Below are 17,944 nucleotides of genomic sequence, written 5' to 3' on the forward strand. Positions count from 1 at the left end.
TACATGTTTTGAAGCTAAATATGAATATTTAGTAAAAAAAAACAAATCATTTATTCTATTTTATGATGTTATTTGGCTTGAAGGTTACTTAATTTTTGTATAACTAAGTAATTATAATTAGAAATAAATGAATTTTAGTTATCTTTTGTTAACATATTATTTGAATTTAAGATAATTTGTTTGTTTTCTAGATAATTGAGTTATTAGTTTTTTATTTTGTTATTTTGTGTATTACTAACTATTAACTTTGTAGTCAACCTTATTTTTGTAATCATTGTTAGTATACCCTGCTATATTTTCAGATTTTGAAATAAAAATCCAGTAATATGGAGTTCAATGCTGATGACTTGATGGCTTTACCAGTAACTCCTCTTAAGCAGTTGCAAGAAAACAGCCATCTCATGAGAAACAAAATGGAAATGCTGATTATGGAAACACAGTTTAAAGTTTGTCAGGCAATTGAAAAGTTGGAAACTTCAAAGAAGTTTAAAGTTGACAAATGGAGCAAAGAAAACAATACTGGAGGAGGTGTGACTTGTGTCTTGCAGGATGGAGATGTCTTTGAAAAAGCTGGAGTCAATGTCAGTCTTGTCTGTGGGTCTTTGAGTGAAGGCGCTGAAAAACAAATGAAAAGCGCCAGGGGAAAGAAGTTTGAGCGCCACGAAGACGGCACACTTCCCTACGTTGCCATGGGAGTGAGCTCGGTCATCCACCCCACCAACCCCCACTGCCCTACTATCCACTTCAACTACAGGTACTTTGAAGTCACAAACTTGGACCAGAGCAAGACGTGGTGGTTTGGAGGCGGCACTGATTTGACCCCGATGTACCTGGATGAGGCCGACGTGAAACTGTTCCACAGTGAACTGAAGTCTGCATGTGACAAGCACAAAGACTCTTACTACCCGGATTACAAAAAGTGGTGTGACAAGTACTTTCACATTCCCATCAGGGGCGAGTGCCGCGGGGTTGGAGGCATATTTTTTGATGATTTGGAAACTGAAGATCCGGCAACCGCCTTTGAGTTTATAAAGTCTTGCACAAAGGCCATCATACCCTGCTACGTTCCCATCATTGAAAAGAACAAGAGCAAGAACTTTTCAGCTGAGGAAAAGAGGTGGCAGCAGGTGAGAAGGGGCAGGTATGTGGAGTTCAACTTGATATATGATCGCGGCACAAAGTTCGGCTTCAATACCCCCGGAGCCCGAATTGAAAGCATTATGATGTCACTGCCGTTGACCTCGCGTTGGGAGTACATGCACGAACCTGAAGAGGGAAGCAAAGAGTATGAACTGTGGCAAGTTTTGAAAAGTCCAAGAGATTGGGTCTAGTGGTTTCAGTTAAAAAAATCATAAATTAGAGTAATTTGGTTTTAATCGGTTTTAATAATTTTTAAACAATTTTACATAACATTTTAACATCTAGCTAATTTTTTGAGTTATATAACAGCTCTAATGACAATAGTAAATTTGCATCTTTACTTCAAGTTTTACCAGTAATTGTTTTACAATTGATTGTAGTTTTAATTTATTTAATTTATTTTTGCTTAGAAGAATGACTTTATCTGTTTTAAACATTTTTTACTTTTTAAATTAAGATACATTTTAACATCAAATATTTAATTTCTTTCTGGTAATGATACTTGAGAATTTATTTTTAACTAATTTTTTTTTACTGCATTGATTTAGCTCTTTAAATGATTGTAAATGCTTAATAAATTTTTATGGTACTAAGTAAATTAGTTTTCTTACAGACCATAACAAGTAAAGCTGATAATGTATAGAAATAACGATAAAGCTGCAAGTGATAATGAGTCATCTGCGTCTGAAAAGTCAGACGGTCAACTTTCAGATACTGATGATGAAGTCTTTCAACCCAGTGCCAAAAGGTCTAAGCAAAATAATGGGATGGTTGTTGAAGTTTGTCAAGGTTCCAAATTTGTAAGTAAAGTTCGTAGAAAAAAAGACATTTGGTCTAAAGTGATGACTAGTCAGTTGCAGGATGAAACAATAAAAGATCTTGTAAATACTGCTGTTGAGGGTTGTAGAACAAAAGAAAGGTGTTTTATTTTTTTAGCTCTTAAATCAGTATGCCTTGGTCGTAGAGTATTTTTTAAGTATTTATAATAATAACTTTTGTAAAAACACCACAGGATATCGAAAGTATGTTTAATATTTTTAAGGAAAAATTTTAAAATTTTAATTCATATGTGTAGTGTAACTTCTTCTAAATAAACCCGAAGGAATATGTTTGTTTAAAGTTTTAGAAATCAAAAAACCTTACTCAACCTTTTACAATAAATATATGTATCTTAGTAGATAATATAATCTAAGCTGAAAACATTTGGTAAGTATTTTTAACTTTTTTTTAACTTTTATGAGCGAAGTTAATATTTTCCTATACTACTTATTGTTTAAGAAAGTTAGGCCAACTCAGGGTAGTCTGTATTGTTTAATGAAAATTATGGCTACTGAATAGTTTTTCTTAAAATTAGGTTTAGTCAACCTAAATAATAAACAACATCGCTACTTTATTGAAAGAAGTTAAATCAATTTTTTTTTAATTACCTGCAAATGATGTCAACTATTTAGTTTGATTGAGTTTAAAAGGTGTAACTCAAAAATTTAATTATTGTTTATTGAAGAAAAAATACTAAAGTTCATTAAGATACAAAGCAATTTAAAAAGCTTATTAAAAGCTCAGGTTTCTAAAAAACAGATTGTACCTTATATTGTAACAATTAATAAAAAGTTTTTTAACCTCAATAAAAACACTTAAATTATGGTATTCTATTTTTTCCTTAGGGAATTGCCTAGTTAAAGTTTTTTAGTTATTTTTAACTTATATAGTTTGCTAAAATATTTAATTGAAGTAATGCTACTTTATTGAAAGAAGTTAAATCAATTTTTTTTAATTACCAGCAAATGATGTCAACTATTTAGTTTGATTGAGTTTAAAAGGTGTAACTCAAAAATTTAATTATTGTTTATTGAAGAAAAAATACTAAAGTCCATTAAGATACAAAGCAATTTAAAAAGCTTATTAAAAGCTCAGGTTTCTATAAAACAGATTGTACCTTATATTGTAACAATTAATAAAAGTTTTTTTAACCTCAATAAAAACACTTAGTTTATGGTATTCTATTTTTTCCTTAGGGAATTGCCTAATTAAAGTTTTTTAGTTATTTTTAACTTATATAGTTCGCTAAAATATTTAATTGAAGTAATTCGCGTTAACATTATGTTTACATTAGTCAGTCAATTACTTTTTTACCAAATTTTTTTTTTGTTATCCTAAACTTACACTAATATAAGCTTTTTTATAAAGTTTAAACATATATACAGAAAATATGTATCTAAGTTTTTAACCATGTTTCTGACTAAAAACTTGACTTGAGTTTGCTATTTAACACTTGGTGAAAAACTTTTAATTAAATTTTTGTTATTCTTTGTAGAGGTCCTGAGAGCTTCACCAGACCAAGGTTTACGAAAGAAAACAAAGTATCAGAGGAAGACGGAAAACTTTCAGCTGTAAGTTTAATTTGAGTTCGTTTTTGTGCAACTGTAAACATTTTTTGTTTTTAGCAATTTGATAGGGTATAAGTTTATTGTATTTTAACACATATTCACTTAATATATTCAAAAAAAATGTTCATACTACTAAAAAGATTAGTTTTGTTAAATAAAAAGTATATACATCAGGGTTTCCCAAATTTCCTTCAAATAGCTTCCTTTAAAGAAATTTAAAACCTTTGGCCCCTTTAACAATATTACTCAAACTATTATTAAAAACACTTAAGACTTTTTTTGCTCTTCATCATCAACTCCAGAATATATAGTGTAAGTTTCAATTATGACCTTATGGCTCCCCTGTTGCTCCTTTACTGCTCATGCTTTCCTTTGGCCCCTTTGCTGCTCGTGGCCCCCTGAACATCTGTCATGGCCCACTTTAAGAAAGTTTGATATATTTTACTTAATATATAGCACTTTTTTTATTGTTTTCACTTTGTAATAAAAATTAATATTTACTGCAACATAATTAGAATTTTAGTTTTCTTTAAATGTAAAAAATGATTTTTTTTTAAATCTTCTAATTAACACTTTAAAAGAGTTTAGAATGTGACAAACATACTTTTGTAAATTTCCAATTTCAAAGCCGACGTTTAGGTCACTATGCTGATGTTATGGTGATTAGTATTTTGTATATTTCATATTATGAAAGTATTTAAGAAAAAATCACATGCATGCTTAACAATATTAACAAATGGTTGTCACAGTCGATTCTTGTTGTTTTAGGTTCAAAATTTATTTAATAAACAAGTCTCATGATCAAGAAAAAAATGTTTAACTCCTAGAATCGATGCGTTAGATAAAAAATACAAGTTTTACTTTCAAGCTGTATACCAGTATGAAAAGTTGCAAACTGGTGCTTCATAAAAACAGCTACTAATGTCAGCTACATGAGAAAAAGATAGGGAGAGGATGTTGAAAAATCTTAAAATTAATGGAATTGTTTTAAAACTTTAAGAAAATATTTCCAATAAGTGATTTGAAAAATAAGTTAATGGTTGCGTAATGTAGCATAAACTTATTTATTTAAAAGTTAATACTCAATCAAAATGTCTATTTAAATATTTTAAGATAAATAGCATTGTTGTTGTTTAATGTTTCAAAAATTTCAATTAATTTAGAAAATTTTACTTTATAAATGAAAAATTAACAAGTAAATTTACCCTGATAACCATTAGGAAACAAAGATAAGCACATTCAGTAAACTATTATTACTTCAAGTATCAATTATGTTTAGTTTATAAAAAATGTTTTTACAATAAGTCAAGAATTATAGTCAAAAGTTTTCGTTGTTGTTCTACTTTTAATTCTGTCGACAGTCATTAGTTTTTACTTTGAAGCTGATAGTACTACTTTATTTTAAATATATATTAAGAAAACCGAAAAGACCTATTACATTTCACCTGCAATAATAATCTTCTAAAACTATGGTACTGCATCGAGTACAAATACTTACATACTAATACATTAAACTATTACTTAGAAAGTTAGTAATACTATAAACTACAAGTGTATAATTCTGTTATTACTAAACTATTTAATCATAAAAATTGTTGAGAACACATAAAGTAAAAGAAAGTATTGTACAGTTTTGTCTTTTGCATTTTTTTTTTATAAGTATAGATATTTTTAATTTTATTTGTATTACTTACAAACAATTGCTAAATAATTACTCTATTATGATAAACCAAAACACAAAATTGACAATAAAAAGACAACTAAAAAACTGCTAATTTTTATAAGTAATTTAGAATATGAAACAATAATTAGTACTCAACAAAAATATTGAGGTCTAATATTATTGAGTATATAGATGTAGTAACTGATTTTAATCTTTTATAAAAAATGATGACAGCCTCTTTTAATGTATAGTAATTACAATATTAAGTTTTAGCAGAGTCAGAAAAAGTTTATTGATTCAGGTTTTTTATGATAGTTTATGATTTAACTACTAAACTTGACATTGTTTGTCATTTTTGATTAGAAGTTTCTTGTTTGAAAACGCATTTAGTTTCGGTAAAGCCTCTCGTTTCGTTTTGCAGAGTTCCATTGACAACTCAATACAAAAGACGATGGAAGGCATCGACATTGAAACTTCGTCTGCAGACGATGTGAAGCAGCAGCAGTTCCACGACAGGAAGTTCAAAAAAGCTCACAGGAGAAGTGGTTTGTGTACATTTTTTTTTTTGAGCTGTGCATCTTTAGATTCAAGTTTGTGTCCAACAAACTCGATGCAGAACATTTGCCTTTTAAAAGTTTGTTTTATATATTAATTTAATAAGTTTTTACAAATACAAACTATATTAGTAGATTAATAAATCTTGTACCTAAACTAATCCGGAAGTTGCTCCAGAAATAACTTTTAAGTGAAACTAATTTTGATTAAATATAAGTTTTCATTTAAATTTAAATAAATATTTTAGTCGGTCTATTTAGTTTGAAAAGAACAATGGTTCTAATGGTTCAATGTACTTTAACAAGTTGTTTTTTTTTTTTTTGATAAAGTGTTAGTAAACAATAAAACGTTATATTGCAGGTATGTTATAATAGCCTAATAACAGATTTACTTACTGTTTTTTAACCATTTTTAATTTAAAAAAATTAAGTTGACCTTCCTGACCTACTTTTTTACAAGACATATTATTTTCCCGTAGTTGAAAGTCATAAGTAGTATAAATCGTACTATATAAAACTAAAAATACAACTTCAAAAAAGTTTTGATATAAGATACTGTTTTTGAATTTAAAAGCTTCATTTAATTTTTGAGATTTAGTCAGTACTAAATTACGTTTCTAATGCAACTGAATCGATTAAAGTTCTTATGACCAATTTTCATTCTGTCTCTTACGTTTTTTAAACAATTTACCTCAAAATTTCAAAAAGTGTTTTTTGAAAATTTCAAAACATTTTTTTTTAGCATTTTGAATAATAAATGTTTTATTAACAAAACCATCAAACAAATGTTTTTATTTGCTTTTTATAAAATTAAACATACTGTAAGTTCTAAAAAGGTTATAAAATTAAAAATATCTTTTTGACATACTTTTTATAAATTTATTAAAGATTAGACTTGAAAAATTTAAAAGAAATTGTTAAAAAATTGGAGGAGATATATTTTATTGAATCAGTTGTTTTAGCTTGTGCTTTCTATTAGGAAACTATGAAACTTTCAAAATTTATTTGCTAATATCTAATAATAATAATTATCTAATATCAAAAGATAACTTGAATTAAAAAATAAAAAACTGTAAATTGCAACTAATATCTTAGTTATCAATTTAAACAATGAAACTTAAATTAAAAGAAGTGATGGTTTTAATTATTAGCCATTGTTACAACTTTTATCATTATTGGCTATTATAAACTAATTTTTCAATTAATTTATTACTTAAAAGTAGTATGTTTTTTCAGAAAAAAATCTATACTTAAATTTGTTTTATCTATTTTGTTTGTATGTTTTTTATTGACAATGATCTGTAGCTTATTTTTCAAAGAAAAATTATTAACAACTCATTTCAAAACACTAAAAATATTTTTAGCTTCAATAAATATAAAAAAAATGTTCCAAGTTTAATACTCCAAGTAACAAGTTACTTAAAACAAAAACTTTTTTTAGGACACAAAAAACCTGTTGCGAGATTTCAAAACGGAAAGAACAATGTGATTCAGTTGGACTACGGCGTGCCGAGGTACCTCAACAAGAAAAATGAAGTCGATGAAAACTCAACTTGCGCCGATGTGGCTCAAGAAATTGCTTTCAGGTTAAATTTAGTTTTGCTGCTTTTTATATTGATAAATTCATCTTAAATCATAGGTCACTACTAAAATTACAGTAACTTGAAACTTTAGCTAAAATCTATAAAAAGTGATTTGAAATTTTCTCTACAGTATGTGTTTGCATAACTTGCTAAGGAGAAAGTAATTCTTAATGCTTACCATGCTATATTTATTTCAGGTGAATAATTGCTCACGTAAATAATTCCGTTAGGAATTTATAATATTGCATACTTTGTTATCAAAATTTTAGATGTTATGGTTAAATTTTTTAAGGAGAAATCTTTAGTGACTTACTTCAAAAATTTTAATAACTTAATTTATTTGTAAACATTTACATTTAAATATACATTTGTGAAAATTCCATAAGTACTGCTGATTACATAAAAATGTTTTAAAGTATAGTCTATTTTTCCTAATTAAATAATTAGAAATTTAAATATGTATAATAACAAAATATTTAGAGCTTTATTGAAATCAATTTCAAATACCAGTATTTATTAAAATAGGAACTATTTGCTAATCATATATGATAAGAGATTGGTTATGTTGATAACAATTACAAAATACAATAAAAAGTTAGCGATTTTAATGCAAGCTGTAGTTTTTTATGATACAAAATTTTTAGCTTTTAAATTGTAGTTTGTAGTTTTTTAGTTAATTTTTTTTTTGATAATTACCAAGTCATTAGCGCTTTTACAATCGTACTATATAAAACTAAAAATACGGGTGCACGACAATTCAAATTCTAAAATAAAATTAAAAGGGCCACAAATTAAAAATTAGTATATATTAAAAAAAAAATATATATAAATGTAGGTTTTATTAATATCTACAAGCCATTTTATTCTTTTTGTAAAATATTATATATTTTTTTCGATATGACTAAAATAAGTTTTTAAGTATAATTATTTTAATTATTTTTTTGATATCTTAAGAAGTATTTAATATGTTACAAAAAGAAAAAATGGCTTGTAGATATCAATAATACCAGCATACATATTTTATTTTTTTTTCAAATGTTTAATACTTTTTAAATTGTAGTTTTTTAAATTTTATTTTTAGAATTTGAATTGTCGGAATTTTAATTGTCCGAATTTGAATTGTCATGTAACCGAAAATACAACTTCGAAAAGGTTTTGATGAATTTACAGCTTAGTAAATTGTAATGTAAGGTTAAAAGTTCAATAAAATAGTTACTTTGTTTTTGCTATATACTTTGTATGCATGGGCATGCTGAATTGAAAAACAACAACATTCTAGGTTATGGGAAAGAAAACGAGAATTAATGCTGAAGATGGTGGTTTTTCTAGGTGTTAAAAAAGCATTGTTTTTGTATTCTAAAGTTGAACAAATTGAGAAACACGGTGGCATGAAAATTAATCAGGTATTTTGTTCAACTTTTTTTATAAAAAAGTTTGTGTTCTAATAAGTTTAAATATACCTATTGACTTTATTATATATTGATGAAGTAAACATATCAACATGAACTTAATTACTTTTAATTTATATATGATGTTTAAAAAATTATTAGAGTTTTTTGTTTCTCAACAAAGTCTCTGATTTAAAATAGTTAGTTTAAGTTTTTTAATACTTGTAAGATTACGTGTTTTAAACTGTGTTTATGGGGCTAGTTAAAATTAAAGTTAAAATTTTCACAATCTAAGTTCTAACAATTATATTTTTAATACTATGATAATCTTTACTAACTGAAATTTCGAGTAATTTTTTGAGATTTTAAAATAATAATTTCAATTGTATGTATTGTATTTTAATGTACCCAGTGGTACTACATGCTACAAACATAATGTACATTACTGCAACGATCCCCGTTGAACATGTACCCATTTGTTTATTTTTTAACTTTTTTAATGTTTCTATGTTGCCAGGGCGACAGAAGGAGGACACCCGGTGGACTTTTTATCAGAATGATTGAATTGGACAGTGATGTTGACCAAAAAGCATTTCAAGTTAGAGTTTTAAATGAATTTTACTCATGAACTTTTAAAAGGTTTTTAAACATTTCAAAGGAAAGTTTTTGAATATTTTAAAACTTACTGTTTAAGTTTTACAGAAATGTTAAAAGATTTTTTGCGACAGTGTGATGTAAAACAATAGCTTGTTAAAAGAAAAACTGTTTTAACTATCTGTCGGCTAATTTGTTGTGCAAACACTCCTTTTTTATAGCCTATGTTTGCTTTGTCAAATTAAGCTAATATGGTATTCGGTGCTGTGTTTGTTTTCCAGGTGATGTATTGATTTGGTTTTAAATATAATTTTTGAAATATTTTTATTATTAAAAGTGTTTTAAGTGTATTTTAAAATTAAGGAAAACATTTTAACTAATTAACTTTTTTTAAAGAAAATGTTCAAGTGTAGTTTTTTTAAGTTGATTGTTTAAAGTTAAAAACTGTTTTAAATAGTTTGATGTTTTAAAAACTCTATAACTTTTTACAGTTTATTTGTTTAATAAAAAAAACAATTATACAAATGAAATTAAAAGCATTTTATCACAATTATTCTTCATTTAGTGTAATTTCACTTCATATTATAACTAGCACAACACAAAGTTGATTGAAACATTTGCTCTTGATAGTTTAAATTTATGAGAATAAAAACAAATCAATTTATTAGCAAAAGTATTTAAATCGTAACTACATGGTAAGAATCTTGCATAATTCTCTCAAAAAAGTTGTACATCTCATTCTTGCAGAAACTTTTAGAGGACGACAAGATCGAGGAAAGGAAAAGAAACAAGGAGAGAAGGAAGCTGGCTAGAAAGAGGGACTACGAAATGAAGCAGCAGAAGAAAAATCACCAGAAGAACCAGCACAACAAAGGGGAGAGCGCACTGAATGCTGAAGTCAAGCAGAAAGGTGATGAGGTGCAGAAGATCCAGTTTGTTGCTGCTATGGAAACCTGATGGTTGTGGTGTCATGAACACCGTTTGTATATGCAGTAAAGCGCAATATTTTTTTATTTTTCAGTTGTTATAATTATTTTAAAGCGAAACTTTTAAATGTTTTAGTTATTTATATGTTTTTATTTTTAAACGCAACGGTTTCTACCAAATTGTTTTGCATTATGCTGCTATGTTTAGTTTACCTTAAAAATTAGGTAGGGTTTTTTATGAAATTCCTATGTAAAAATAATCTCTAAAAAACGATTTCTTAAGTACAATGCCAACATCTTAAACTTGGACTTTTTTCGGGTAAACTTTTTTTTGCCGATAATGCTTTGTTTATATGCTCTGAATCATGATAGGTTTGGTTTTGAATCCATCCAATTTTTCCCATTGTGTTATGATTCCTCTACAATTGTTCTAATTAATTTGTTGTACAAACAGTTTAGATATTCAGCTAGAAGCTAAATTTGTGTTAATTGTTGCGTTTATGCAGTCTATAAGACTTACGTTTTAAGTAATTTTTTTAACTAGCTTTAGCAAGTATTTTTTAGGTATGAAAATTGATAAGTTTTTTAAGTTACCTGTGTTGCTCAGCTTGAAAACTTAAATAACAAATGAGAAACTTGTGTTAATTTTTTTCTGAAAGTTAGCTTTTAATTCAAGTTTGGTTGCCACTCCTTAAGACTTACCAACTACTTTAAAATTTAGACAAATATTAAACAAAGTAAACATTATCAGCTTTTACAGTCCCAGTATTAAGTAAATTTTTTTTATCAATCATTAGAGTAAAACTTTCATTTAAGGCTAGCAGCGCATTTAAGATAACGTCTTGCAAATAGGTTCTGGTATCAAGAAAAAATCTCGTTATAAAAGATGTGAATCTAGCCTGATGTTGAATTTTGAGTAATTTATCCAAAGTTTTAAAAAAAGTATGCAGTTGTATATAAGCAAATGACTAGTAAGTTTTTTTAAACATTGGTTTTTAGTTTGCCAAATTTGTTGAACTTTGAAAGTAGTTGCTAAATTAAGATAAAAACTGCTATTAGATTTACCCCTAAATTTGTATTTACCCAGACTAATTTTTGGATGTTCAAGTTTTCTTTTTTATTCAAAAAGTGGCAACCTTGTAATTTGCTAAATAATTTAAATTGTCTAATTAGCTCTAATTAATTGTTTTTTGTTTTATTTCACTTCACACTTTTTAATAAATGATGCACTACAAATTGGAATAATAAAATAATGTAATTTCAAGGAGTTTAGCCTACTTAAATTTAACTTAATACAATTTCGGAATAATTGAAACAACTAAAGTTTTCAACATGGGTTTAATATATTACAATTTAAAAGAAAGTGTTAAATACAAATTAAATTTTTTAATGTTCCGTTTCCTTCATGAGACTATATTTTAATAAAGAATAAACCCAAATCTAATTTAAGGTTATCCTGTAAAATTTAAATTTTAATAGCTTGGTAGAAAACAAAAGTTTTTATTATTTAATTTCTACTTAAATGTGAAATTTAAAATTATTTTCATTTTAAAATTACACAACACTTACCAAACTCGCCGGTAAAATGTTTACATTAGTATTACAAACTGCAACAAATATAAAGCATATAATTTTACGAATTGGCTGTTATCAATAAAACAGTTTAACGTGTTTGCTGGTAATAAATTGTATTTAATTCCTCTTTACTATAATTTGAAAAACACTCAAGATATCTTTTATTTAAATATACCTTTAATCTTATTTTCTTTAATTTGTATAATATTTATTTTAAATTATCTATGTTAGTAAGTTGTCTACTTGAAAATATTCTACAATGTCTTCATTAGAGTTAAACTTTTCCTGCACAAAACGTTAAAAGGTATCCGTGGTGTGCGACTTGATAACCGAAAGGTTCTTCCCGCACCAATTTCTAGGACCAAATATTTTGTGAGTCTTGTTTTGTCGTTTGATAAACTAATAATGATATCTTAAAAGTTTTAACTTTTAAAAGTCTTTTTTTTTTATTGAACTAGTATTATACATAACATTGCTTGACAAGTATTCCTAAAACTATCTAGCAAAGAAATATAAAAAACAGTTGAAAGAACCGTTTATTTTACCACTACTTTTGTATAAACCAAGGTTTACTAAATAAAAAATATTTTCCCTCTTTTGTTAGTTTTAGTAAGTCGGAAGGCAATTACTAGTGAGGCGCCACCAGCAAACTTACACAAGATATTCTTGGATTTGTAATGGAGATTATTAAAAAAGTCTGCAGATAACTGACAGGAGATTTAAAACTTACACTTTAAATTTTGGGGTATGTAATGAAAGAGGTGCCTAATTTTCTTGAAAGAAGCAATTGTGAAAATGAGTTTGGAAACCCTGGTGTGAATTTTTTTACTAGTTTTGAGGGTCTCTAAATTGGTACGTTTTATGAACAGTGAGAGATAACTATGAAAAATAGAATACTATTTGATGCTTGTATTTTCTAAAAAACTACTCTTGGAATCATTAATTTGAAGAAAAAACCAGCTCCTTAAAGTAAGAGGTTTTAAATTCGCTTTCTTCAATTTTATTATTTTGAGAAACTTATCTAAGAAAATGTGAATGTGATCCAAGCGATTGCGTCTAAAGAAACATATAATCGAATGGTTGAAAACTTAAAATGTCTGTGTAGTCTTATGTATATCTTCGCAAACTAAGGAAATAGAAATTAAATATTTTAGGAAATAAACTTGTTTTGTTTGACAAAATCAAACCATCAATTATATAAAGCTAAGTATTCAACTACAGCATCGCACATATCCATATTAACATTTTTTTTCTAATAAACAAACTACTAACATTTTTATATGAAATATATTTTATTTATAAAACTTTGAAAATATAAAAAGTACTAGAAAATTATATTTTAAAAAATGAAAAACACAAACGTATCAATTGTTTTTAAAAGTCAAAGTTAAAATATACTTTTTTGGGATTAATAAATGTAGTGAAGTTTTATGAAAAGTACGTAAATTCTTAAAACTTTTTATTTTACAATGGTGCTTTTAAAATTGTTATATCAAGTAAATTAAGGTTTCTTTTCACAAATTTTTAACTATCTAGGTTATAACTAAAGTATTATACACAAGGCTCAGTGTTAGGACTGTTGTTATTCCTAATACATATAAATGACTTACAGCATAATACTAGTTTTAACGTCCTTAACTTTGCAGATAATACAATGTTATACAAAACGTTCACAAAAGACACATACCTAAATGACAGTAAAAATTTTAACACAGAATAAAAAAAAGTACCAGATTGGCTTATAGGAAACAAACTTAAACTAAATCTTAATAAAACCAGAAGCATGATTCTATATCAATCAAAAAATAGTTATTGAAAAAAAAAGTATATTTTAATGTAAAAATAGGTAAAACAGTTATAAGAAACACAAACAGCTATAAACAATTGGAAACAATTATAGACAGTAATTTAAAATGGTCAGAACACATAGAAACTATAAAAACAAATTAAAAATACATTGGGTATAATATATAAAACCATACACTTCTTAAATGAAAAAGCATTACATTTGATCTTTAATTCTTTGCTTATGAGCAATGTTAAATATGGCTTGTTGTGCTGGGGAAGAGCAAATAAATAATGTATAAATGATACCAATGTTCTCATAAACAGAGAACTTAGAGGCATACATTATAAGAAAATTGAAGATAGTGTAAGAGAATTTACAACTCAGAAAATATTTTTGTAAGTTGAAAGTCTGTATCTATATGAATTGGGTCTGTTTATGTTTAAGTATAACAATAATCTGTTACAAGATAACTTTAAAAATTACTATAAAAATGTAAAAAATATCTATAATCACATACCACGTCTTCAGAAACAATTTTTTTTCTACCTAGATTCAACAGCAAAATAGATCATAAATTGCTATCCTACCAAGGAAGTTAGTTATGGACTGAGCTACCATAATATTTTGAAGTATAAGTCATTTTGAAAAATTCCAGGATGAACTTAAAAGTTATCCATTAAAAAGTGATTAACAAGGTCATTAATGATCATTGTTCTTCGTCTATTTAATTTTGTTTAAGGAGTAAATAGTATTTGTCATTTAATAAACAACTTTTATATATATTTTTTTTTGTTTTTCTTTGTTCAAAAGTTGAATTGCTGGTTACAATAATAGTGGTTTAGTCTAGATTGCAGCATTTTCTAACTCGTTATTCTTTAGATTATTTTTTAAGATTACTATTTTGAATTAAGTTCAGAATACTTACAAACTTTGTTTTTTTAGCATGCCAACGTAATAAAAAAGTCATAGATGTATATACTTTAACAGAAAATTGGGTATTTCAAAAGTACGCTGAGATAACTGTTTCAAGCAAAATTATGTTGAATTTTTTTTTCTGAGAAAATCAGAAAAAGGAAAAAAACTTCTTTTTTATGTTTAGAAATATTTTTTGCCTTATAATATCACAATTTTAGACTTAGACAAATATTAAAAAATATAAAAAAGTATATTTTAAAACAGAAGGAAATTTGTTGTTGTTAATATTATTATTGTTGTTGTTTTTTTTTTTTGTTTTCTTGTTAGAAGCATAAGTTTAATATTACTTGTCTTTTTATTTATAAAAGTTAAGTTCAGTTATGGTAGAATTCACTTTTTTAAAGTTATTAAAAAATTATGCAATAGTTTATTTATCTATTCGAATGTGAAATTATTTTACTGTTCAATTAAAACTATTAAATAAAATAAAAAATAATTAGCATAAAATACTGATAAAATTGAACGTAAATATATTTTAGCGTATTACATTTTTACTTTCTTTAAATAGGTTATAACCTATCATTCAAGTATTCAAATGTTTGCTTTAAGTATTGTTTATCTCCTTCTATAAGTTGATTTAAAGTTACATCTAATATTTAGTTCTTATATTACTAAACAAGTTTTTAAGTACATATTTATACACAAAATTCAGTGAATTTTCGTTTAATTTTTTTGTCTTTCATTTCGTTTAACTTATTGTTTTACTACTAAAGATTCAAATATTTAAATGATAAAAATTTAAATCTAATAAACCTTAAGACATTTTATAAGCATGTGGTGTACGACTCGATAACCGTAAGGTTCCTTTGTACACCAGGTCCTTAGACCAGACTTTTTGAGCGCTTTTTTATCGTTAAATAAACAATATATTAACATATGTATTCTCTAAAGTTTTCAATATATTTTTAGATTAAAGATCGAGAAAATATTTGACTAGTCTGATACAGTTGCTCAGGTTCACTTAGCTTAGAGAATATCTTACAAAAATGTAACATTTTTTCAACAGTAGATACTTCAGTTGTACTACCCAGCTACTCGATAAAAATGTTTATTGATTATCATGGATTTACTTAGAATATTGCTTATACAAATATGAGTCAATTTAAATAAAATTGAAACGTAAGCAGTTCTTATTATTTTAAACAATTTTACACTTTCGATGGCAATTATATGATCCTTATTAAAACGTAACTATTATTAAAAACCGACAATAATTGCTGCTTTAGAGATTTTTTATACCTCTTTTACAAAATATTTGTAGAGAAAAAAAATTAACTGTTATAGTTTACATCAGGGTTTCAAACTTTTTTGCAAATGGCCCCCTTTAAAGAGTTTGAAAAATCAATGGCCCCCTTCAACATATAGGTTACTCATAAACTATACACATGAGACCTTTTTTTTTTTATGCTCTTCATTTGCAACTCAAGAATATCTAGTGTAAGTTTCTATACTACCATAAAATACACATAAGACCTTTTTTTTTGCTCTTCATCTGCAACTCAAGAATATCTAGTGTAAGTTTCTAAACTACCATAAAATACACATGAGACCTTTTTATTTTTTTGCTCTTCATCTGCAGCTCAAGAATATCTAGTGTAAGTTTCAAGTTATGGCCTCATGGCCCCCCCTGTGGCTCCTTTACTGCTCATGGCCCCCCCCTCTTCCCCCTTTGCTGCTCATGGCCCCCTGAGTACCTGTCATCGCCCCCTAGGGGGCCACTTGGCCCACTTTGGGAAACCCTGGTCTACATACATATTGATAGTGTTAGAAACTTGTTTTTATTTTCAAACTTATTTTTTACAAGTTTACATTAAAAGCTTTTAAACTAAACAATTTATAGCTGAATTAATACTTATACACTACTTTAATTGCTACTTAAGCAGCTTAAACTGAAAAGAAACTTAAAACTTTATAAAAATACAAGTTCTTGTTTGTGACTACACTAGATATCAGTAAAGTAAAATAAAATTATAGCATGCCTTTTTCAATTGTTCTTCGTGCTATTTAAAATTAAGTTTATGAAAAGTTATAAACTTTGTAAAAAGTAATTTAAAAGTTTTAGCAAATATAAGAAGACTTTGTATTTTAAGTTAAAAGTACTTACTAAAGTTTAGATTTTTTTTAATGTGATCTGATCATGAAGGATTATGTTCTCAATACTAGGGAAGTGTTTAAATAAGGGCCAGTAAACTTTAAGGTCAGTCCAATTTGCATAAAAAAAAGCTTTTTTTTTATGTAAATTTTTTTTTGTTGGTCAAAAAAAACAAGTAAAAAAAGTAAAACAAAACTTAAAAATAAATTTTCTGATTCGGAAAATATGTAAATCAGACTCACCTTTATGTATATTTTCCTTTAAAAATTTTTAAAAAAGTAATATAAATGCGCTTAGAGTTTATTTCACTTGTTTATTGTCAATATATTTTTAAGTTAAGTTTTACAACACATTAACAATTTAACTTCTACTTTATTACTTTGAATAACTAGTGAAAAGGTAAGAATTAGAAAAGTTATAGTAATGTTAAAAAGTTTTGTAAAAAGGTCGAATTGGACATACGTACGTTAAACAAGTACACAAAATTTTCTGAATTGGAAAAAGAAATGTAATATGCTCAAGATAAAAAAAACGCAATTTTTGTAAATACTTTCGAATAAAAGTTTAAAACTAGATTACTTTTTTATCAAACGTTTTTTTCAACTAAAAGTAAAAATTAGTTTTATACCAAAATTTATCAGATTTAAAGTTGTAGCTTTCTAATTTTTTTAAAAGTTAACGCTCTGACTAATTTTATCTTCAGCTGCTTATCTATCTTAAATTGTAGACCTTAATAGAGTTAACAATTCTTCCAGATACTTCGAGTTTCATTATTTTCCATCAACAGAATCTTGTTACAAATAACAGGTTTAACCTTTCTTAATATTTCTTTGAGTGTGTTCATCGGCTAAATATGTGTATTAAATAAAAATATCCAACATGTTTAGAGAATCTCCTGTTAGTATTATTAGAATCTCCTTAATAAAAGATTTTATTTTAATATACAATCACAGACTCACGCTTAATATTAGCAATTTTATCAGAAAATTTAAAAGTTTTCAAGGTTATGCAAAAAAGTAAAAGGTACACGTAACTTTATTTTTTTCAAATAGTTTGTTTATTAGATATTTTTTAAAGAGTTGATTTTCTTAACCAATGTTATCCAAGTTTTGTTTTAGCAAGGAAAGCTTTAAGTAACCTCGCGCCAACTGGCATAACTTAAATTGTAGATGGATTTTTTAAATTTGGAATGAAAATTTAAGTTAATTAAAGTTTTGGCTTTCTGATCACCAATATTCAAATCATGAAATGTTGTTGTGCAATATCTAAGTTTACTAT

The 17,944-nt window shown here is 26.4% G+C and overlaps 2 protein-coding genes across 2 annotated transcripts; both read left to right on the forward strand.

The window, feature by feature from the left end:
- The first annotated feature begins 306 nt into the window (after positions 1-306).
- On the forward strand, positions 307-1,489 carry LOC145828625 (oxygen-dependent coproporphyrinogen-III oxidase, mitochondrial-like). Its single transcript, XM_082936383.1, has one exon. It carries the CDS (start codon positions 327-329, stop codon positions 1,329-1,331), a length of 1,005 nt encoding a protein of 334 aa, XP_082792509.1. The 5' UTR covers positions 307-326; the 3' UTR covers positions 1,332-1,489.
- A 280-nt stretch (positions 1,490-1,769) lies between these two features.
- LOC145834115 (phosphorylated adapter RNA export protein-like) lies at positions 1,770-11,430 on the forward strand. Its single transcript, XM_082941471.1, has 7 exons — positions 1,770-2,059; positions 3,455-3,530; positions 5,612-5,735; positions 7,186-7,330; positions 8,607-8,730; positions 9,233-9,313; positions 10,057-11,430. The coding sequence occupies exons 1-7, from the start codon at positions 1,776-1,778 to the stop codon at positions 10,264-10,266; spliced, it is 1,044 nt and encodes a 347-aa protein (XP_082797597.1). The 5' UTR covers positions 1,770-1,775; the 3' UTR covers positions 10,267-11,430.
- The last annotated feature ends 6,514 nt before the right edge of the window (positions 11,431-17,944 follow it).

This window comes from Thalia democratica, chromosome 1, assembly GCF_965202585.1.
Source record: "Thalia democratica chromosome 1, ktThaDemo2.hap1.1, whole genome shotgun sequence".
Classification (NCBI taxonomy): Eukaryota; Metazoa; Chordata; class Thaliacea; order Salpida; family Salpidae; genus Thalia; species Thalia democratica.